This window comes from Eptatretus burgeri, chromosome 5 (genome assembly GCF_056783735.1).
Source record: "Eptatretus burgeri isolate ZD-2024b chromosome 5, Ebu_testis_v1, whole genome shotgun sequence".
Lineage (NCBI taxonomy): Eukaryota > Metazoa > Chordata > Myxini > Myxiniformes > Myxinidae > Eptatretus > Eptatretus burgeri.
In genome coordinates, this window is record NC_140965.1 from 33277072 (window position 1) to 33300746 (window position 23675).

Genomic DNA, 23675 nt, shown 5'->3' on the forward strand with positions numbered 1-23675 from the left:
GACCAAATACCAAGACCTCAAGCATGAAGTGAAAAGATCCTGGAAGCTGAAGAATGCTAAAGTTGTACCAATGATGACTAATAACCTTGTGGAATGATTAAGATCCTCAAAGATATATTAAAAACCATCCCTGGGAATATCGCGAAAAACGAACTACAGTTGGAGGCTGTCCTGGGTTCAGGAACAATCCCAAAGAGAGCCCTCGGCACAAAACTTTGAGAACAGAAAACTTCACAGCTTGGTCTGTGAATCGTGACCCCTTACCGAAATGAAGGTGGGTACTTTGATTTTGCCCTGGGAGGACTCCATTCCACATTCTGAAACCCCATAATGTATGTATATGTATATGTATATGTATATATATATATATATATATATTGTTGTGGTTGACCAAATTCGCAAACCACCATTCAGGTCCCTTAGGTGAGATATCTCTAAGTATATGTGTAGTTAGGCCCAAACCCGTTGTTTAGAGGGAATAAATGTCATTCAGGCGGGCTGCGACCCTTCTAGATAGCCGTTTTTCTTTTACTATCTTTATTTTGGACCAGCCGCCATTACTACCACCACCAACCACCAACCGCAACGCCGCTTCACAACAACAGCCACGACCTTTACCGTCACAACTCGCCCTCGCAACCATCGCATCACCGTCATTCCCACGCCGCTTGTGGGCACCGATACTGGACTCGTGCAGGGCGCGCACCGAGCAGGGGTGCAAAAGCGCCGGCCTTTCCGACGAAAACGGATCAAAAACGACTCACGCCCACTTCTGTTCCGTCCTATCGGTGAGCGTGGGGTGATTTGGCCCCGCCTCCAGGTACGTTGGAGTGTGGTCGCTATATGCAAATTCATGGATCAAAAAGCATTCACGCCCACTTTTCCTCGGTCCAATGGGGAGCCAGTTAGAGGTGAAGGGTCGGAGGTAAAGGGTCAAAGGTGAAGGAGCGAGGCCACGGGGGATAAACGGCTGCGTTCGTCAGTCAAAGCAGTTCGCAGTCGAAAGTTGTCGGTGGAGCTGGGAAGAAGTGGTAGTAGTCAGAGTGAAGAGGACGGAGCTGTGGAGAGGTGGCGGCGGCGAAGACGGTCGAGGGGGTGCTCGTGTCGGAGTCGGGGAGCTGCGGAGGGAGAGGCCGGCGGCGCGACCGAGGTCGTGGTGGAGACGCTCGTCACGGGACCCGAGACAGGGAGATATCCTCCTTCCCCCCCGAGCATCAACAACCCCCTCCTGTTTCCCCCCGCGCTGAGATAGTGCGAGAAGGGGGCCCCGTCCCCACCCCATACCAGGCAGTCCCAGCGAGGCCTGCGGAGTCGGGGCGCCAGCGCCATTTCGTGGCTCATCACCAGACGGGTAGGCACGACGCGGTCTCGGCCCCAGGCCCGCCTCATCCTTGAGGGTGGTCCTTTTCTTTTGCTTTGGGTATATGTGTTGTCGGCGCCGTCTGTGAAGTAAAACTGCATAAGTGTTGCCGTGTGCTCGCGTAGTCGGTAATAGATCTGCATTGTGTTTCTCTTTTATATTTGCTTTTTGTGTAATATTGTGTTTCTTCTTCTTTTACATTTGCTTTTGGTGTAATTGTATATGTGTGCTTTCCCTTCATCGTGAAATAAATGTGCTTTATGTTGAACTGTTTTCCCGCTTCGCTTCGTCTTTTCCTCTATTGAATCTCCATCTTACTTCACGTAAAGGGTTGGTCGTGGGCTAAAACGCCCCGATAATTAATCGAACCGTCGAGGCCGACGATAACACCGCTCGGTTATCCCGATAGTACGGAACGGGTCGCTTAAAGTGGCCTGTGTCCGAAGTTGACCTGCGGCGAGGTGCGATCGCCCGGTCTACCCTCCGTGTGGGTACTTAGGTAGGTCGAATTTGGCGAGCAACCCTATCCCACGCGGGGGACCGATTGGCACGATCGTGGTGAGGCCGAAAGGTCCACCCGTGACTAGTTCCCGGCGTTAGTCCGAGAGGGTCAGGACGGGATTGTCCGTCCGGTGGGCGACGTGCCGCAATTCGAGTTACGTGGCCGTTCGCACGCCGGCGGGCGCGAATCCGCAACAATATATATATATATATATATATATATATATATATATATATATATATATATATATATATATATATATATATATATATATATATATATATATATATATATATATATATATATATATATATATATATATATATATATATATATATATATACATACATACATACATACCTGGTGTTGGCGCAGTGGTTAGGGTAGCGGCTTGGGATACAAAAGGTCCTGAGTTCAAGCCCCGTTAGGCCACTGAATTAATACACCAGTGGGTTGACTCAGCCTGTCATCCTTCCGAGGTCGGCAAAGTGAGTACCAGTGTACTGGGCCGGTGTATGCCCCGGTTAAAATAGGTGTACCATATCCGTGTGTTGTCAGAGGCGACCAGGGTTGCGTCAGGAAGGGCATCCTGCGTAAAACGTGTGCCAAATCACTATGCGGATCATTCGGATGATCCGCTGTGGCGACCCCTAACGGGAGCAGCCGAAAGAAGAAGAAGATGTATATATTTCTCCACCCCTCCCCCCTCTTCTCCTCTTCCCCTCCCCCCTCTTCTCCTCTTCCCCTCCCCCCTCTTCTCCTCTTCCCCTCCCCCTCTTCTCCTCTTCCCCTCCCCCTCTTCTCCTCTTCCCCTCCCCCCTCTTCTCCTCTTCCCCTCCCCCCTCCCCCCTTTCTCCCCGGTGAAGGTTGGCGGTGATGGAGCAGGTTGCATGGAAGCCAAGCTCGAGCTGCTGAAGAACAATTAAGTGACCACGATGAACCAGTTGTAGTGGCTGATGACCTTCCTTCCTCTGTCCGGGAAACTTTGAATGTACCTCAAGAGGAAGAGGAGCATTTTGAAGTGGTTAAGGTAAATATTGTTAGGTTCTTGAAAGAAACCTTGAGACAATGCAACGTGTGAATCAAAGATCATTTCCCCAATATTCTGGCCTTCATTTCTGCTGCAAAGCCGTTGCTGCAAGGGAAGGACCTTAAGGAACCTGAATTTCAGCACTGAAGGAAAGCTGTTACAAAGGCGAACAAGGAATTAAATGAGGAAAGTGACTTGATTCCAAAAAAAAATAATGAATAATGGATTTGAACATTACATTATTTATATAAATAAGCTAATGCCAAATGTTGTGTCTTCTACTCAAATTATGCCGACTGAGTTTACTGATCACAGTCTGTCACAGATGTCATTTTGATAGTCTCTGGTGGTGGTGGGATATCGCAAAAACCCAAATAACTTTTTGCCAACAATAGTTTATACAGTACCAAAAGGCAGTCAATATCAATTGATAGGCTAAAACGGGAAATTGTATTCCGAGAACAGAACGATGATGAGGTTGGGGAAGACACACGTGACCAATTAATATGGTCTAAGAAAGCATTGCAAGAGTAGATTGTACGGCAACAAGCAATAGGTACCTTGGTAAAAAAGCGAATGAGCTATTTAACATTGGATATGCCAACCAAGGAGTTCTTTAAATTAGAGATCGTTCTTAAAAGGTCACAACAAAGTCATAGTTTACTCACTCTCAATGGGTCCCTGGTAACCTCTCAGCAAGCGATCAGACGTACACTGAGGGATTTGTATTCTCAGAACGTGGACAATAAGGTGATGCAAGAATTAATTGCTGGGCTACCGAATGTCAAGGAGGATGAGCAACGTGTGCTTGACTCCCCAATTTCAGCAAATGAACTTGAAGCAGCTGTGAGGAGACTGAAAGATGGAAAAGCCTCTGGAATAGATGGCTTGCCATGTAAATTCTACAAGACGTTTTGGAACATTTTGGGACCCGATTTACTTGACGTTCTTGATGAAAGCATACGTGATGGAGAACTTCCAGTGTCCTGCAGAAGAGCGGTCGTATGTTTACTGCCAAAATCTGGGAACCCTCAAATGGTGGAGAACTGGCAACCAAATTATAAAATCTTTACTGTGTGCTGATTATAAAAAAAAAATTTCTCAAGTACTTGCAAATCGCATGAAAACTTATCAGTTCTGTTATACATCCAGACCAAACCTATTGTATGCCTGGAAGATCTCTCCATGACAACATATTGTTGTGGGCCAGGAGTCTGGTGAGAAGACCACCAGGGCAGGTGGGGGGGGGGCGATCTCGGTTCCCACCAGACTCCCTGGAATTGTAGGCCGTCGCACATGGATAATTCATTGACGCAGCAGGTCGCTAACCGACCGTGAATGCCAATAACTCAACCAGATGACCTAGGGTCCTCCCCTCCAGGGTGAACCGGGTTACCTAATTAATCACGTGATTTAATTACCAAGGAACATGTCCTCGGTACGCCTTGTCCAAACCGGATCACTTTACTGGATCGGATGCAGCCGAGCGACACTGCCAAGGACGTACCGGCAAAAAGGAACGGATCGTTGAGAATAAAGTCCCGGCTAAGCTTGGAATCGGACCATGCTGCATTAATGCAAGACAAAAACGAGCTGGGAACATTTCTAATTTATTTACAAGCAAGCGAGGAAAGGTAAGTGGCATGGGGAATTGTTTATTCGGGTGTGTTGTGCAGGGATAGAGGTGTGAGGTGCGGCAATGTACAAGCAACTTACGAAAACAGACACAGAGCGGACAACAAAAAAAATAATAATAATAATCTTCAGCAATCTTACTTATGTGGACAGGCACCAGAACAACTCGCAAAGGTGCACACGCACACGCACACGCACACACACACCCCGATGAAGAGGAGTTATTGAAACAAGAAGGGAGAGGAGCTGAAGCTACGGTCTCTTGGTACCTTGTACAATGGATTGCCCAAACACGCCACCAATATGATTGGGGTGAATGCTCCATGGTGCGTTACCTCCCCAACAGCTGGCACGCCGTCTCGCTTCATGGCAATCCGTGCAAAGCATCGTTCAGAGAATGCGACGCGACCTTCGGGCGTGAATGAGGAACTTGAGTTGGGAGGGTGGAGTCCAGGCGATGACGACAAGAAGTCCAGCTCGTACGGGAGGCAGGGAAGAGAGGAGGCGATGACAAAGTCTAGCACATGCGGAAGGCGAAGAGGGGAAGTGAGAGAGAGAGAACGGAGGCCCCGCTCTGACCTTTATAGGCCCCGCGCGGGGGGGGGGGGCACCCCGAAGCGAAATCGTCACCAGAATCAGGTGCTCTGATTGGCCCGGCCGCGATGGCCGGAAACAGCTTCATTCCACTTCTGGCAATATGGCCCCAAGCCGTGAAAATGTCTTCCTCCGATCTCACAACATGAGATGGATCGCCCACACTGAGCTCCGCATCGTGAATTGCCTTGCAAGTACCCCTGATGACCGGCTGAGGGCATCGTTGGTCCCGCATGCCTGCCCGGGCGCCTCCGATTCGCGCTGATCAATGCCTACTACGTGATGCGTCACGCGGCCCGAGCGATCCGGACTGCACAAAAGCCTCTGTCTGAAGCGGCTTCGCTGACCGGAGAGGCAAGGAAATGTCTGATGTCTGTGGGGAACACCTGCGGCTGCCAGCGACGACCGACGGTAAAGTGTGATGATAAATCCATGCTTGTTTCACGCAGTACGCGCTGACCCGCCATGTCCCACGTGGTCAGCGCTCGCGTTCGCCTGATCCTGCCATTGCGTGCGTGGGGTTAACTCTGATCTGTGTCAGGCATTGAGGGGAACGATCGGATATAATAATTAGATGGGGGTTTGGAGGGAAAAGAGAAAGCCGATCTAATTAAATCCAGAAATGGGTCGAACAGAACGTGCCGCCTGTATCATACACAACGTGGTGTGATTGTCGTTGATTTTGTTGTGTTGTGCAAAACCACATCCGTGCAGCCTCTTTAACAGATATTCATCCGTTTGCCTTTTCAATGCAACCGGCAATTTTGTTTTTTGACAACCTTTAAAATCAAAATCTTATTTCGATTGAATTATATACTTTTGAACACTGCAGAACATAAATCGCCTTTTTGACATTTTCATCAACGTTTTGGTTCACAGTTCTTGTACAAAATATTACAGCATTTTACATCAATTCGACCAATCAAATTTATTGCTCGACGACCCCATTCATGTCATTTTTTTTTTCTCAAGACTGCATTGGGTAAGGTGTTTTATGAACTCCAGTTTATAGAAGAAAAATAAAACTAGTCGGGAGGCGACGATGGTTTCATGCTTATGTGAAATATTGTAGACAAACTTAGCTTTTTCTTCTACTTGATCATCTTTTTCACAAATTATCCTTTTCCTTTAGTTTGCAAATGTTTATTTTTGGTGTACCCTTGAAACCTATATGTGGGTGTTTTAAATTTTCTGGGTGCTGTTGCAAAATATGTAATCCACAAATCTCGGAAAATTAAAATCGGCAATGGTCACGGAACAGATGTTATCTCTATTTTTAAAGGCTTTGTCTCAACACGACTTAGGTTGGAATTTGATTTCTTTTTGAGCAATCAAAGTGTTCAACTTTTTGAGAGAAAATGGTGCATCGCAAATGTTTTGTGTTTTTTGAAGAATTCAAAACTTGGCATTACTTGATAATTTTCTTAAAACTGTGTTTTTTTATTTCTGTTGAATTCTGTATTATCAGAAATATGTATTATACTGTGTGTGCCTGAATGTAATAAATGAGGTTTCAAATTCATCTCACTCTCTCTCTCTCACTCTCACACACACAGTCTTTTCTTGGTATAGATTCACTCATTGGTTTGCGGGAGCCACCAGTGACCACTATTTTCATTGTCTGTCTGTTTGTGACTCTTTGAAACTTGGACACAAGCTAGATATCATGGTCTAGTTGTGTCTTTTTGTATGAGGGGCGTCCCACGCCCCTTGTGGGTGGAGCCACGCCCACTTGATCTTTTTATTTATTTCTTTTTTCCTCGCAATTTCAATTCCCAGAAGCTGTACAGGATGTCCATAAGTACAACATATAAAAAAATCCGATTTGATTTGGTCAATTTTGACGGAAGAGATAGGTTTTTACGGTAGGGCTTCCTCAAAAGCTTCCACTAACTCAATTGTACCTATCGTGGGATTGTTCAATAATGTACTGCGAACCATCGTCGCCTCCCGGCTAGTTTTACTTTTCTTCTATAAACTGGAGTTCAGAGAACACCTTACCCAATGCAGTCTTGAGAAAAAAAGGACATGAATGGGGTCTTTGAGCAATATATTTAATTGGTCAAATTGATGTAAAATGCTGTAATATTTTGTACAAGAACTGTGAACCAAAACGTTTATGAAAGTGCCAAAAAAAGCGATTTATGTTCTGCAGTGTTCAACTATATAATTCAATCGAAATAAAATTAAGATTTTAAAGGTTGTTAAAAAACAATTTGGAAGCACCGTGTTTATCTCCACCTTTTTAAACACGTTACATTAGTTCTTCGTGCATGTTTGCCCTTCACGACATCCTTAAAAACGGGACGTTTCCTGTTTGGATTGATTTCCAATTTTCTTTCACTACCTGACAGACTAAAAAAAAAAAACAAATCGTACCCATGTCTAAAGGAAGCAGTGCAGTTTGGCATTTGTTTGTATCTCGGTTTTGCCTATTTCATTTGTTTAAACCATTAGAATTAACCTTCAGAACGAACACGGTGGGTTAGAAAGTTTGTGCATTTTTGATGGACGGAAGGACATCTAATATTACATAATTAAACGGCTTCACCGCTTAAAAATCTCGCAATGTCCAAAGGAAGTGGTGTGGTGAAGTGGCTGCATCCTTTAAAATGTAGCACCGTGGGTGGTCTGATGGTGACGTCCCGACTGTCCGAATAAAAACTAAACAACAAACTCAAAACAAACAAACATGGTGGGTTAGGTTGTTATTCATCTTTGATGGATGGATGGAAGGACACACCAATTATTGAAGTGGCCTCACTGTTTAATTATCTCACTCCTGCAGATTCAGGTACAGCAAAAAATGACGTGCAATCGATGATCAAATCACAAAGCGATGCAATTTTAATTTGTCGACATTGCTTTAATTACAGTGCAACCCACAGGACCAGAACCAAGGCAACAATTAGTGACAAAATGGAGAACAGTTGGCTTGGTAGGCCTGAGTCTTGAGAAGGAAGTGTTGTGACTCGTGTGCGAGTTGGAGCCAGCACTCGGTCCCACTGGGTGCGAATGGCTTGAGCTGCTCCTTCCCACTGCCCGGGGCCCTGCAGTCGGTATTGGTATGGAGTGCAAGGCTCAAAGAAGACTGAGAGGGCCAGGGCTGGGTCTCGAAGGAAGAGAGGCAGGAAGTGAGGTTTGACTCCTATTAACTCTCCTATTTCATCCATGTATGTGATGTAATCCACATGAAGAGTGTGGCGTTGACTGTTCATGAACCTGCAAAACAAACAAGAAACAGCAAATATTGCAGACTCTCATCAAGATTTCTATGTGGTTTTGTAGTTTGTATTTTATAGACTTACTTGCATTCTAATTGTGGATACTTTATTGAAGTCCTTGGTTGAAAAAAGATAATCTGTAAATTGTGGTCTATGTCAGCACATTATCTGCGGACAGCCAAATGGACCCAAATTCAATACCCTCTTTGGCTCGGGTAAAAGAAAATAAACAAACAAAAAACCCATCCAATAATGACATGATCGATAATATGGGTCTTTGCTTTGAGAAAACCTAACCATGTATTATGTATCAGAATCCAGGGTGTGCACCCTCATATTCTACAGTAGTCAAATGGGCGGCTGATTTTGGGCATGGACGCAAGTTCCTTGATGGTAACCCCATGTCAAGAGGGTAAGCATATGCGATGATTCCCAAACTTGCCAAGGTTGTGGCATTAATCCTGGAGGAGTGCCACGCGATGGTCACATAAAACTCTACAGAACTTGGAATTTGTGGCAGCAGATTTTTCACAATCATCCATCATTTGGGCATGTCTCAATAAAATCCAGCATCATGTTGTGAACTTACTGAACTGTTTAACACATTCGGCTCACTTTCACATTACTCTGATAACTGGTGATGAAACGTCGTGTAATGGGGAGGGAGATCCATTGATAGAATGTGTTCAGAATATCTTGGTCTGTGCGCTTGAATAGATTACATTTATGCTTGTAACAGGGATTTGTCAAAGGCAAGTTGTATTGTAATACGTGCAGAGTGGGGCAGTGATTGTAAACCATAGGGAAGTTTTAGGAAGGTTGTATTGTGTGGACCTTCTGTACAGTTGAGGTCAGGTGGAAGACTGAATAAGAAAGTGATACATGCTTCGAAGGGAAATGAAATAAGCTATTTGGCCAAAGAATTCAGGCCAGGTCTGAGGATTGTGAGTTGTGGAGCCTTGTAGTGTGGCGGGACAGCCTGAAAGGTGGCACCATCCACGAGTGGGCGGCCAAGGAGAGGGGCCTGCTGTGATATAATGCGGGCCCTGAGGAAATTAAACCGTGTTTGCACGTGTGTGTGCTGGGGCTTGTCGTTGAAGATGAAAAAAAAATAGGCCCACTGGACCTGTCACTTATCTGGGCCCTGGCCTAATGTAGAAATGCAACTTTGGTGGCATTCTGACTGAGTCTGGAGAGAGATTTTGAAGTAATTTACACGATTTTCCTAATAATTGACAGTCATCCATTTTTGATACTTCCGCCAAGTGATTGGCATGACCTCCACAATTTAACATCCCTACCCTGGCCTTGTGTCACCCAAATTTGGGAGCATTCTGACTGGTGGGTCTGGAGAAGATTTTTGAACAAATCTGTTGAGTCAGCCATTTTGACCAATTGAGTCAGATGACTGGAACAAACTTTGCAATCCCCGTTACCAGTCAGGAGCGGAATGTTGCTGCCAAATTTCAGCCAAATCGGTTCTGCGGTATGGCCGGAGAAATCGAAATGGGCGATGGATGGACGGTGCACGATAATACCTTATCTGGAATTCCAATTTCATACGAGCTGAAAAAACGTCTTGAGATTGAAGGAGACATCTCTCTAATTCGTCCCTGTTCCGAAGACCATTGAAAGACCCTGGATGCAATCTCGCCTTCATCCTGTGCCAACGCAGCCTGCACGACTGTGGGTAGTGGTTGAACCAAGGCCAGCATGCCTCCTCTAATTCCTTGTGTGTTGTTCAAACACTGTACAGAAGGTCCACACTCATTCATTATGTGTGCCAAGTTTCTACATCAAATAACATCGGTACATGCATGTCCGAGAATTGGTTGAGAACATGTTCAACATCGGGGGGGGGGGGGGGTTTACAACTACGGGCCGCCAGCTGGCCATCTATGATCTGATCTCGAAAAAAAAAGACGCGCATATATAAGCCATCATTCATTCTCTATGTAAATGTGTATCATGTGTCACCGCTGCTGCCAGGTGTTGGAGGGTATTACAAGTCCGCACCATTTGCAGTGCAGTATTCCTGTCCCCATGTGTTCCATTTCAGTGAGGTGTTTTAAATTATACTCGGTAGGTACGTTTTTGCTTGCAAGTAACTGGGTTATTTTTTGTACCTATACAGAGCTGTCAGTCGCCTATACATCGCCCAAATAAAGGGTATATGCATCAGAACAATGGGTTGCATGATTTGGAACAAGATTGCCTGAAGGGCGAGTACTCTGCTTGTCTAAAATATTTTGCTGCAGCAATCAGGACAATTAATCTGTACCAGGTATTTTGGTAAAGCATAATAACCAAACTCTTTAATAATTGAAATAAAGATATTGTTACAGCCATGGGTACCGAGTGTATTATGAGGGGGTTAATCCCCATTTCTCCTCGGAAGAGCCGGATCTGGGGCCAGTGCTCACAACTGACTTTGTGACATGATGAGTTGCTTTAGAACCATGAACGCTTATCAGTTAACCACGAGTTCCAGTGTCCACAGTCTAATTTTTCCATTTAACCAGAGGTCACGTGGCTACCTGAACAGGAAGCGTGCCCTCGGCAAAGCACCAATCTTATCTTGGTTAGATCTTAATTAGGGTGGCCGAGAGTGTAACCGCTGGTGCGTGCCGACTATAACAGGTTAATTAGTTTGGTGATTCCCTCCCAATCTATCTCGGTTAACACAATGCTGGATCAATGGAAGGAAAGGACAAGCACGGACAGGTTGAAACATGAACAAGGAAAAAATTAAAAAAAAATTGTTGTGGTGAAAATAAGTAAATTCAAATTAATCACAATAATCTCAAGCAAATAAAGAATTAATCAGGCATTGATGGAAAAAAGACAAAGAGCAGATGATTATCACTATGCCTTACTTAACAATTAAACATGAGACAAGGGTACCCAGCACATCATTCAGGGGGGAAGAGAAATCCAATCTCGCTCATCAAATAGAAGTAGTCGTACATCAAATAAAACGTCCTGAAATGTGTGAGCGTGCCTTGGTCCGCTGCCAGTGCCCTGCCTTGCTGTGCACCCACTCGCAAACAGGCTTGAACACCAATCAATGTCACGTCGTCACCCCCAGGAACCAGGGACGCCAAGAACAGATCTCCAGCAGAACCAGCATTAACCGTCCAAGCATCATTCACCATCAGGAGCCACAACCATCAGACAGCTGTGAGGCACTGTAAGGCTGTCACCAGCGATCAGAGCTGCAAGGCTGTCACTAACTGCCGCCAGCTCACCAACCGTCTGACTGGAACTGACTGGAGCTGAAAATAGTCGTCGCCCAGCTGTCACCAACTCGCATAAACTCATCTGTCACCAGATCACCAAAAATGGTCCTCTCGTCCTTATTATAGGCAGCCCGTCTGGGTGGAGCCTCAAGCAGACTTCAGCCAAATCCACCTTGCCTATTCGGCGCATCGTTGCACGTCACCAACTGCCAACCTCGCGATCATTGTAACGGCGACTGGACGAACGACACAAAGCAGCCATTTGCCAGAATTACTGAGCGAAAACGTGAAGCGCTCATAAAAACTCAACAACAACCATTCACAGAGCTGCCTAACGTCGATGGACAAAGGTGGATGTTTAACGTCGATGGAAAGAGGTGGGTGTCGAATGTCGATGGAAAAAGGTGGACGCTTACGTCCATGGAAGAGGTGGGTGTCAACGTCGGTGAAAGAGGTGTGGGTGTGGTGAATGATCATCAGCCATATTTTACCATCAGAATAACTGCTCAGGAAAAGCCTGCAGTGTGCTTATCAAATGTGCTGTAAGTGTAAGGTGTAAATAAATCGTCCACCTCCAAGCAAATGTGTCCTGATGGAAAGGGGATAGACGAGCCTCCGTTGGGCTCACGGCTATCTCGCATGCATGAATGTGTCAGAGAAAAAGGCCATCCCATAAGGGAATCTATTCTATACCCTTCTCAACGCATCAAAGGTAGAATCCCACCAGATATGGGGATGGGTCCTATCCTGGACATGCTTTGAGGGAAATAACTGTCTGAGGACCTAAATGTTTGTAGGCATCAGTCAGAACCGATTCTGAAATCCATAAGAATATTTTGTTTTTATAAGACTTTTTTTTTTTTAATATAATTTGTTTATTTTGTTTTTGTTATTGTAGGACAAGGGTACCAAGCCAACGGTGGTGCCTTTTACGGTTAAGTATTATTTGAAAGATTTATTTTATCATTATTGCAACTTACCTTTTTTTCAATGCTTCTCTTTTTTCTGTAATATCTTTCTTCATTGCAGTAGAATCTGGCAATTTTGCCAATCCTGCAAAAATATTGAAAAAACGATAAACTACTTCCAAATAGATGTGTGAAACTCATCACAAGTAAAGCACTAACACTGACCACCACATGGTGTGCAGGAGGTTGGTACAAATATGATCGTGTAACACCAATTACCATTTTTTTTCAATGAAAGTATATGTAGGTATGCAAGTGGCACCTTTGAAGATGCGTGTAGTCCAGCGGCCCTGCATCTCTGAAACGGGCATTACTGCTCCCCAGGGTTGAACCAGGCCGATGATTGCGAGTGTTGGTCGAGGCAGGGATGGTAAGAACACATTCTTGTAAAGAGAAAAAACGTTTCCACGTACAGTAAGTGTGTGATCTACTTCGAGGAAGGGGAAGTCGAAGGAGTAGCCAGTGGCAAATATGATGAAGTCCAAGTTGTCAACTTCAGTACCATCATCAAATATTGCACCCGTTTCTGAAAATTCTGCAACATTTGACTTCACGATCACGCTGCCAGTAATGATGCGGTTTGAAAGGTCATCATTGATTGTTGCAGTCAGACTTTTAAATCTGTGCAAACACATATCAGTTAGGGATTCATATATCAAACAAGAATGGACACATCATGTCAACATGCTAATTGGCTAGGTGAGTGAGTGGTGAGGACTATTATGGTTGCATACCACAGGTGGATTATTAAAATCTGGCTGAAGACAGTGGTATTCAGGATTTGGATTACAAGCTTCTTGAACCCATGTCGAACATTTTCAGCATAACCATCACATTGTCGCCATAAACCGCACCTGCTCAGTAAGACTCAATAATGGGGTTTTAAGTGCTGAAAGAAAGCACTGATGAGATGACGTCTGAAACCACCCTCCTTAAAACACTTTTGGCCACACACTAAAATACTGAAACTCTCTTGTATTGAACCAGTGCTCAGAATTTCATGTTTATTGACTATGATAGGAAGGAAGCCTGACTTGGCCATGGTTCAGCTCTCCGTCTTGGCTCTGCCCCAAAGAGAAGCTATCTACCATCAATCATCCTTGATAACAGCTCGATCGACATCTCCAGAGCTGTTTTGAGACAAGCAAACCTTCTTTCATTTTAATGTGTTGAAAATTTGTTTGTGAGTTGTTGGAAGGTTGGAGGTCATTACACAGGGTAAAGTAGCATAAGCAAATTGATGTGTGTTTAAATTGTTGTTTGAGATACTGTAAAAGTGACAGCTGCAACTTCAAAACAAATAAATAACATGCGAAAGATGTTCAGCATTTGGAATGGTCTCTGGAATGTATTGTTACGGTTTTGAGGAGTCCAAAAGAGATTCTCACATAGTTGAAGCAGTTATTTCTTCGTCGAAGAATAAAACGAAGTTATTTCTTCGTTTGTGTTGATAGGTCTGCATTGTGATTGTGTCGTAGATATCCCATGTGTGTCATTTTCATCATTCTACAAGCCATCTGTCGTATCTCACAGCATCAGAGGGACATTTTCCTCAGACGCCCCTGAAACCGCTTCAAACAGGTTTCATGATCATGAACGCCTGCAAAATTATATTGTGCCAAAACCCAAACCGAAGGTGGCTCCTCCAATGGATGAGGAGGTGGGGCGAGGATTAATCGAAGGGGGTTGGATGCTCGATAAAAGGGGAGCAGAAAGCCTCTTACAAGAAAGGGGGAGAAAGACTGAGAAGCTCAGAAATTTGGAGCTTGAGAGGGTTTCCGGACTGTGTTGGGCTGTTCACTATCTTTTTATTCATTCACACGCACAAGGGTCCTTTGCGTCCTTCTCTCTGTCCTTCCTTTCACTTTTCTCATTCATTCAGACTTTGGAGCGACTCAATAGCTACGTTCTCTGGTGGCATGAATCCAACCCGAAGAGTTTCTTTTTGTCACTCCCATTCGTCTATTCATTTCTTGCCATTCATCGTCTGCTTCACACTTAGTTCTTCTTTCTTTGTTCTTTCTCGCATTTTCTGTCTCTGTCCTTTCGCTGTCTTCCTTGTTTCATCGCCTTCTGCTATTGTGCATCTTCACCTTCACGTGCCCACATCCGCTGGCTGCAAAGCTGGATCCTCCGCCTCTTATACTTCACCCAGGCATTCCGCCAAGAGACACGTTGAAGACGTTGTGTGAGCGGTCACCGGCCGACGGGGAAATGCTGGAGCTGCGGCTGTACGAGAAGCAGGAGTGTAGCACAGAGGGTTCTGGTTTCAGTCAGGACATGGGAGCCAGGATCAACAAGTGTGAGGTGTGCGGGGGTCTGATCTGTCCTCATCTCATCTCACCAATCATTCATCTCATCATACTTGCCAATCACCCATCCTCTCCCTTCCACATCGGATGCATGATGCCAGCATACTGGACAGTGCTAAGTCATGGAAAATGTTCTGAAGGCGGGTATGTCATGCAGGGCATAATTTGAGAAAGTACACATGCTGTCATTAGTTGTTGCACATGCATGTCATTTCATTGTTCTCTGTCCTTGTAAGTACTTGCATTTTGATGACTGCCACTAAAAGCCATTTCCTCAAGAAATAATGTCCTGACTTATTCTGTCTGTTTTGATGGCGGTGTAAGACTGCCGAGGTGTTTGGCCAGCAGTGATCGGTTATCTGACATTGGTTCCGCTCGGCCGACTGACCAAAGTCTGTTGCATAATCGCCGGCACAGTACCTGCTCGCACTCGGGCTTTTGTGTATGGTAACACGACTGGGCGTGGAATCCTGCAGGAAGTTTAGGGTGACTTGTGATCGTGGTCTCTAAAAAAGTACGCCGTCCTCTCGGAGTAATTAGTCCTTGTCAGTGACCATATTATAAAATAAGGCAACTCATTTAATTCCTTTATTCAGTGGAAGTTGTTCGAGCCGACCTTTCAGGATTTGACTTGACAGCGAAAGAAACTTGATATTATTCAAAATTGATGTTAAGACCAATGTTTAACCATCCTTTTCAAATTTACCATGACAGTTTCTTTGGCTGGGGTATTCAGATCGATTTCAATTTCCAGTTTTGTCTTGCTTTCTAAATTTCCACCAAATTTAAAGTTTTCAACAATAGAAATTATAAAAAAAAAAAAACCTGATTATGTTTTAGGACATTCAGTATTGCATCACAATTGGTGTATTTTTTTTCTATGGGACAGTATAGAGACATGACAGAAGTAAAGACACCATGATTTTTAAAGAATTTATTTTATTGAACGTTTGATCCTTATTAAGACTTCCACTAGTATTTGGTAGACTTGCCATTTGCAGATTTCAACGCTTTTACTCTTTCAGGCTTGGAACTAATGAGTTCTGAATTTTTCTCTTGTGGGTTTTCTGCCCAGGCTTCTGCAAAAGTTTGAGCAATTCTGCCCATGATGTTGGTTTCCTGGACTTTTTCCACACAGCTCGATCCAATATGGCCCAGAGGTGTTCAACGGATTCATGTCAGGAGACCGACTTGGCCATGGAAGTCGCTTGTTCCCATTTCTGTCCTGACATTCTTTGGTCTTTTTTGGAGTGTGGCATGGAGCTCCATCTTCCATGTTTTTGGAACCATCTGAGTAGTAGAGAAGATGGTGAGAAGTCCATCCTCAAGGATAGAGATTATATCATAGAGTTGATGTTGCCAAAACACTCCACAAGCTCTGACCGACCAGCGTTCCAGATTGCTCCCCCCACCATCTCTAAAAAAAACCACCATGTTTCACAGTTCACTGCAATCAGTTCAAAGATAACTCTTGACTGGTAAGTCTCCAGACCCAAACGTGTCCACTTTCAGAAAATTGAGCAAATTTGGACTCATCTGAAAAAAATTACCGTTGGCCATCTCGTCAGCCCACTTCTTTCTCCGTTGAATGTTGGCTGGTCGAAGAAGAGGTTTTCTCCCAGCTGCTCTCCGAAAGTAGCCCAGTTGATGAAAGTACCACATGGCAGTTCTTGAGCGAACTTGGACCTCCTTTGCAACATCTGCTGCCTTGCAATGGGGAGTTTTCTCAATGGACCGCTTGACAGCTTGAAAACACCTTTCTGAGGGCCCAGATCGACCAGAACGGGAAGCTGTGGATTCCTTGCCTTCCCTGGTGAATTGCACAATCACCTGATTGACCGTAAAAAGTGGAATGACAACGTTCTGTGCTATCTGACTTCTGAGCTAGCTGACGCTGGTTGACTCCACCTTCTGATGAGCCAACAATTCGTCCTCTTTGAAAATCGGAACGTTTCTGTGCTCCCTGGGTTCGATGCATCGTTAATTGTTGTACAAGACCCAGGACCTCGTTTCTGCAAATAATTAGTTGAATATTAGCATAAATCGCTGAGTAAAACTTGCTTTATTCAGATGCAATGAATAAATTTAATGTCTATTTACTTCTATCTTGTCTCTGTTCACAGCAAACATGTGCCACTGTGATGGACACCTTGTCCCATGGAAAATAAAGAATGTGTACCAAAGACTTTTCGTAGGGCAGAATTATTTGCACATTGTATCCGAAGAATATTATAAACTTAAGCTGAAATCACTTTCAAGGACAGGTGATGGGATTTTATAGGACAGGAAAACCATAAAATAATGAGAACAGTACTCAGTAGAGCGCATACCTCCATCAGACTGAACAACTTATGTTTTACATCCCATTGATAGGCCAGATTTGCATCTGGACCTGAACCAAAATCCAATCGGGTTGTTCTTGTCAATGAACTGAAGTTTCAGAAATCAAACTTATCAATTTGTGTGTGCCGTGCAAAGGCCACATCATGATTGGTAAGAGTATGCACGGTCAGGAAGTCATTCCACAGGTCCGTGGTTATAACCCGAGCAGTACCTATTGCCAACTTTGGTCTGGCATGTCGGCACTCCCATCAGACTGCATGAGCGTTCATCACGAGAGGGGGGGGGGGGGGAAGATGACTCCCAGCTTGTGAGGTTTTTGCTGCCAGGAGTGCCAGTAAATGGGACATATCTTGGTGATCCTCATCAGCTGACGGCATAATGAAACAGATGCTCAAATTAATTGGGTCGCTTATTTTTGGTTCGGTCAGGAAATCAAAATAAAATTAAACTTAATTGTATCATAGATATGTAAAACGTCATCGCCATTTTGCACACAAAAAACAGCTTTTAATCAAAATAGTTCATGCATTTCTTCAGGAAAAAGGCCACGCATTTCTCAACCCAACTACGTAGTGCTTTGTAAGAAGTGCAAATCAAAAATTCTGATCATTTAAAGAAAAATAAAATAAAGCAACACTTACCTGTGACTGGCCTGTAAACCATAGTTGGAATGATTAAACCGGCTGTTTATTTTTCGTTCAGCAAGAAAGCTCATCAGAGCCTTAGGGATAGGGAGAACGTTCAGGTAGCGACGAATGTTAACAATGTCGCGTGGATAACCATTGTCTGAAATCCGACTGATCACCCAGGTTCCACGTCGTGTGCTCAAATAAACCTGTTGGGTAAGAGGATGGAAAATTAGTTCTTGTGAAACAGATCGAGACCATGTTTACATGCATGTCAGTTTACACAACAAAAAAAACCTAAAGTGCTAAAAAAAAAATCATCTTGACTTCTTCATATGCTCCTAACGAAGCCTGAATGTATGTTGCAAAAACGACACGAATTTTCTTGTTATTTCCAGCTTTGGACGTTTGATTTATCAGTGTAAGCTTTTCTGTAATCGTCTTTAGATTCTGTAGACAGACAGCCAGTGCTCACATATTTCCAGTTTTCTCATTTTGATATTCTCTGGGTGGAGTTTTGGTCGATTATATAAGCCTGGTGTTGGCTTAGTGGTTAAGATGGCTGGCCTGGGGTCTTAGGTTCCTGAGTTCGAGCCCCATTGGCGCTGAATGAACACCAGGTGGTGTTGACACAGCCTGTCATCCTTCCGAGGTCAGCGAAATGAGTACCAGTATACTGGTGTAGGAGCACAGCAGCAGTTGTATAGTCACACCCCAACAAAATGATAGCGAACAGGCAATCAAAAGCTGTGATATGCAAGAAGAAGAAGTCGATGATGTGAGCAGAGAATAATATATTGTTATGGATTTCAGAATCGGATACGACTAAACGATGAAGACATTTAGGTCCTCAGACAACTATTTCCAGAAATGCATGTCCAGGATAGTCCCATCTCCTTGTCTGGCAGGATTCTAACTTTGATGCATTGGAGGAGGGTACAGAATAGATTCCCTTTCTGATGGGATGGCCTTTTTCTCTTTACGACAAGTTCATGCATGCGAGGTAGCCGTTAGCCCAACGGAGGCTCATTGTACCCCATTTCCATCTGGACACATTGGCTTGGAGGGAGACGATTTATTTACACTCTGGACTTACAGAACATTTGATTAAGCACACCGCGGGCTTTTCGTGAATGGTTATTCTGATAGCCAAATACAGCTGTGGATCATTTACCTCACCTACCTATCTTTCATTGACGTTCGACACCCACCTCTTTCACTGACGTTGACGTCAACCTTTTTCCATCGACGTTTGGCAGTTCTCTAGATGCTGGCTGGCTCTTGTTCGTGTCGGGCTAAACGAGGAAGGAATGATCGCGAGATTTACGGTAGGAGGTGACGTGCAGCGATGTGCCAATGGGCAAGGTGGATTTGGCTGGTCTGCTTGAGGCTCTGCCCACACTGGTCACCTATATAAAGGGTGGAAGGACAGCTTTCCTGTCAGTTGGTTGGTGAGCCGGAGACAGACAGTTGGTTGGTGAGCCGGTGAGTTGGTGACAGCCTTGCAGCTACTTACAGCTGTATGATGGTTACGGCTCCTGATAGCTCCTGATGGTGGGTGACGGTTGGACCGTTCCTGCTGGTTCTGCTCGGGACCTGCTATTGGCGTACCTGATTCTTGGCGTCCCTGGTTCCTGGGGGTGACGTTGATTGGTGTTTGAGCCTGCTTGCAGGTGGGTGCATGGCGAGGCAGGGCGCAAGCAGCAGACCAAGGCACACTTACACATTTTGGGACATTTTATTGGACGCACGACGTCTTCTGCCTTGGTAAGCCGAGACCGGATTTCTTTTCCCCCCTGAATTATCTGCTGGGTACCCTTGTCTCGTGTTTAATCGTTAAGTAAGATAGAGTGATAAGTATCTGCTCTTTTTCTGTTTTTCTATCAATGCCTGCTTAAGTCTTTTTGTTTGAGATTATTTTGATTGATTTGAATTTACCTATTTTCACCACAAGGAAATAAAAAGTTCTTCAGTTCATTTCTTTTTTTCTTTATCAATAAATTCCTTGTTGACATTTCAACCTGTCCGTGCTTATCCTTTCCTTCCATGGATCCAACAATGTCCGAACCAAGATAGACTGGGAGGTAGTTCCCAAACTAATTAACCTGTCATAGTCAGCATCCACCAGCAGTAAATGCTCAGCCACCAGACTTAATATCTAATCAAGATAAGAGTGGTGCATCGCCGAGGGCAAGCTCCCCGTTCTGGAAGCCACGTGACCTTTATTTAAATGGAAAATTACACGGTGGACACTGGAACTCGTGGTTAACTGATTGGCGTTCGTGGTTCGAAAGCAGCTCACCGTACCACAAAATTAATTGTGAGCAGTGGCCCCAGGTCCGGCTCTTCCGAGGAGAAAGGGTGATTAACCCCCTCATAATACACTCGCTCAGAGTGGGTGGCGGAGCGCGAAGCACGAGCTCAGTGATGTGGCAGGCAAAAGCGTCTGCAGTGCGTGAACGATTCAGTCAGAAAGACGTCGTGCGGTACCGCTATCGACTACTCCCTCAATTGGAGTGCTTAAGCCACTCATGCAAGCACTCCAATTAAATTGTTCATCAGGAATGTTTGGTCAGGCGGTTGCTGCATATCATGTGGGATCCCTTTAACATTAAAGCGGGTATTCAACACGCACGCAACATTTAATGAAATAAAATGAATACGTTCAAATAATGACAATCTACCAAAGGGTTGCAGCTTAATTCAAGACAACCAGGGAGACATCGTAAAGTTCAATCGCCCATGAAATAAAGATTACATTTAATTCGCCATCTTACTTGGGTGCATCCTTTTGACAGACATAATAAATACAAGCTTGATATATTTGATGAAGTGTGTGAGCGAGCTTTTTATGTTTAACTTCCGTGGATTGGCTCGCTACGCTCACCTCTCCACACGTCATTGCAGAGATTGACGTCACAGATTTGATGTGTTGTCATGATTTTCACCAATCATAATACAAACATTTCTCTTGTCCAAATTTATTTGTAATATTGGCGATATTATCTTTATTTGTAATAAAAAAGGTCCGGTTGGTCGAAATGGTCAAGGGTCTGAGCTGTCTTATCTCTCTGAAGGGTGTTAGGGGTCAAAATGGTGTTTAGGTCTGAGGGGTCTAAAGGGTCTTCAGAGCCTTTTGGGTCTTTGGGTCTTCTGGGACTTTTGGGTCTTGAAGGGTCTTCAATGGTCGAAGGGGTCTCAGCAGTCTAAAGCCTCAAAACGTACATCCCATTAGTACGTAATTGATAGACATATGTGTATGAAGTCAGCGTGCAACTGACGTTCAAACGCTACGGAATTAATGGACAAATGGTCACAGAGCTTCATTGTGAAAGGAACATTCCAATTGTTTGTAATTTATCGACGTTTGTGTCGGCTGCAACTGATGTTCAAACAGGACGTGATTCCTCGGCATGTACCTCTTCACGGACTGATGGACAGCTTCCCGGACTGACTCATCACCTCACGGACTGTGTTTTCGTTTTTGTATACATCAATGAAGTGTATTGTATTTCTTTACTCACCTCCACTTACTCTTCCGCTGATCATTGTCTGACTGAAGTCCTGCTGTTTTATTCCAAATTGGTGAGGTACCCGTGCTATGCACTGGAAGGGGCTGGACAGCCGGTTCATGAAGGACTTGAGCAAAAAACTTACTGCAGCTGACCCCAACAGAAGTAAGGTCTGTAATATTTCTGTGATGTCACAATGGCGAAACTGCAAATGCCGAATCCACAAATATCATGGGTAGAAACCCTCACGTAATTTCCTCATTCTGCTTTAAACTCAATCTCTATGTTTTAATTCTACATCAGCATCATTCCAATCACAAATACTATACTATTAATATTATAAAATACAAACACTCATGAGGTAAACAAATATAGACGCCATGCTCAGGTGACACTCAAATACAGACTAATCTGCCGGAGAGTAAGGGCGGATAGAAAACACTTCATATGGATCGAAAATAAAAATCATAATTGAATTGAAAAATTTATGAAACCTCCCACCCACCTGAGGACATCCACTGGGACGCCAAAACGTTCCACAAAAGGTTTGACAGGGCGAGCCCCAAAACTGAGGGTGTAGTTCAGGGACGGACAGACAGACACTCCTGCTTCATAATATGGATAAATGCCTTCTGCTTGTCATTAATCACATTTTGCACCTCCTTGCTTCGCCAAAAGGGAGTGTCTTCATTTTGTCTTTCACACAGAATAGTATTTTAATTTAATCCAATCCTGCCCTTCTATCCCACCGTTCAATAAAGTAAGCATCTCAGTACGAGCATATTTTACCCCTGTAGGTAACTGGAATCTTTTTTTTTTTTGGAACTCACCTCTCTTTCATGCGTATTATCTCTGCCCTTTCTTTTCTCTCCTCCCCCCCCCACAAGCTTTGTATCAGCTCCTAATTTGGAGAGCCTCATCCTAACCCCACTAAATAAATTGTTGATGTAAATCTGGCCAAAAACTTTTTTGCCAATTCCTCACCTGTTATTATTTACTTTACTGCTTCGTGTAGCTCTATTTCTTTTGCATAAAATGCCTCGAGAAGGGTTGCAGCTCAATTTCAGCAGAACAAGGAATCCTCCAGTAAAATGATACAACAACATGAAAAGCCACCTGAGGCTGATCCAAAGTTATTGCAAGACGAAGACTATGATGAGGAAGAGGAGGTTGTTTTCATTACCTGTGCAGCATGCCTGCTCACTTCCACTGCAATGTCTCCACCTGAGTTCCCAATGCCAATCACCAGCACACGCTTGTCTTTGTACTCCCATGGTTCCTTGTACTCCCTGCTGTGCATGTATGAACCCTTAAACCTATCAATTCCTGTAAAAACAAACCATTAAAACCTTGGATTAGCTAATAATACAGCAACATTTCAACTTCAACTCTCCACTGCTCTTCTCATTTCATTTTTATACGAATCAGGCATCAATTATTCCAAGTTATTTGCAATTGATTATCATCATTTTGTCATTCTCATTCATTTTGTCAAAGAGATTTATGTAATGATATGCACATTGGCATCCAAAAAATTCATCGACCATATTTGACACATTTGGAGAAAACCATAATGTGAAAGATAGTCTCATCATTTTGTGATACAGATTCCAGAAAAACTTAATTACTTTGTGTGCAATTGAAACATTATATTATTAGCTCATCTGTGAATGGAATGCCAGATAAGGTGTCATTGTGCATCGTCCGTCCATCTGTACATCTCCTATTTTGACATCTGCCAAACCGTTGGGCCGATCCGGCTGAAATTTAGCAGCAAGGTTCCGCTCCTGACTGGTAACAGGGATTGCAAAGCTTGCTCCACTCATGTGAATTTAAGTATGTCAAAATGGTGGACAGTAAATTCCTTCAAACATCTTCTTCTCCAGACCCACCAGACACAATGGCACCAAATTTGGGTGACAGCATTAGGCCAGGGTCGCGATGTTAAATTGCAGAGATCATGTCAATAACGTGACCGGAAGTGTCATGGCCGACTCGGTAAATTTTAGGTAAAATTGCATAAATTCCTTTCAAAAAAGATCTTCTCCAGACCCACCAGTCAGTGCTTCCAAATTTTGATTACAACATTCGTCCAGGGCCCTGATAAGCTACGGGTACAGTGGTCCTATTTTTACCTTACCCGGAACGGAGTTCCAGGGAGCTTACAGGATGGCATGTCGTCCATCCGTAAACACTTCTCCGAAACTGTGAATGAGATTGTGACCAAACTAAAATGACATTTGGTATGTTGCAACTAAAGTTTGTTCATGGCATTAAAAAATAAAAAAAATTAATCAGGGTCTAAGGCAGTCAAGTGGGTCGAGGTTTGA

At 44.1% G+C, this 23675-nt stretch overlaps 1 protein-coding gene across 6 annotated transcripts in view; it reads right to left on the reverse strand.

The window, feature by feature from the left end:
* Nucleotides 1–7867: 7867 nt before the first annotated feature.
* LOC147026190 (flavin-containing monooxygenase 5-like) overlaps nt 7868–23675 on the reverse strand; it is a 66881-nt gene continuing 51073 nt past the window's right edge. For 5 of the 6 annotated variants that reach the window (XM_085881343.1, XM_085881345.1, XM_085881342.1 and 2 more), the window contains exons 4-8: nt 22529–22671; nt 17849–18042; nt 12815–13173; nt 12565–12637; nt 7868–8343 (exon numbers count right to left, since the gene is read on the reverse strand). In XM_085881343.1, the coding sequence (XP_085737469.1) occupies nt 7992–8343; nt 12565–12637; nt 12815–13173; nt 17849–18042; nt 22529–22671 (1121 nt within the window). In that variant the 3' untranslated portion in view covers nt 7868–7991. Of the gene's footprint in view, nt 8344–12094; nt 12174–12564; nt 12638–12814; nt 13174–17848; nt 18043–22528; nt 22672–23675 lie in introns of those variants that run through there. The other variant, XM_085881347.1, reaches the window with a different exon arrangement.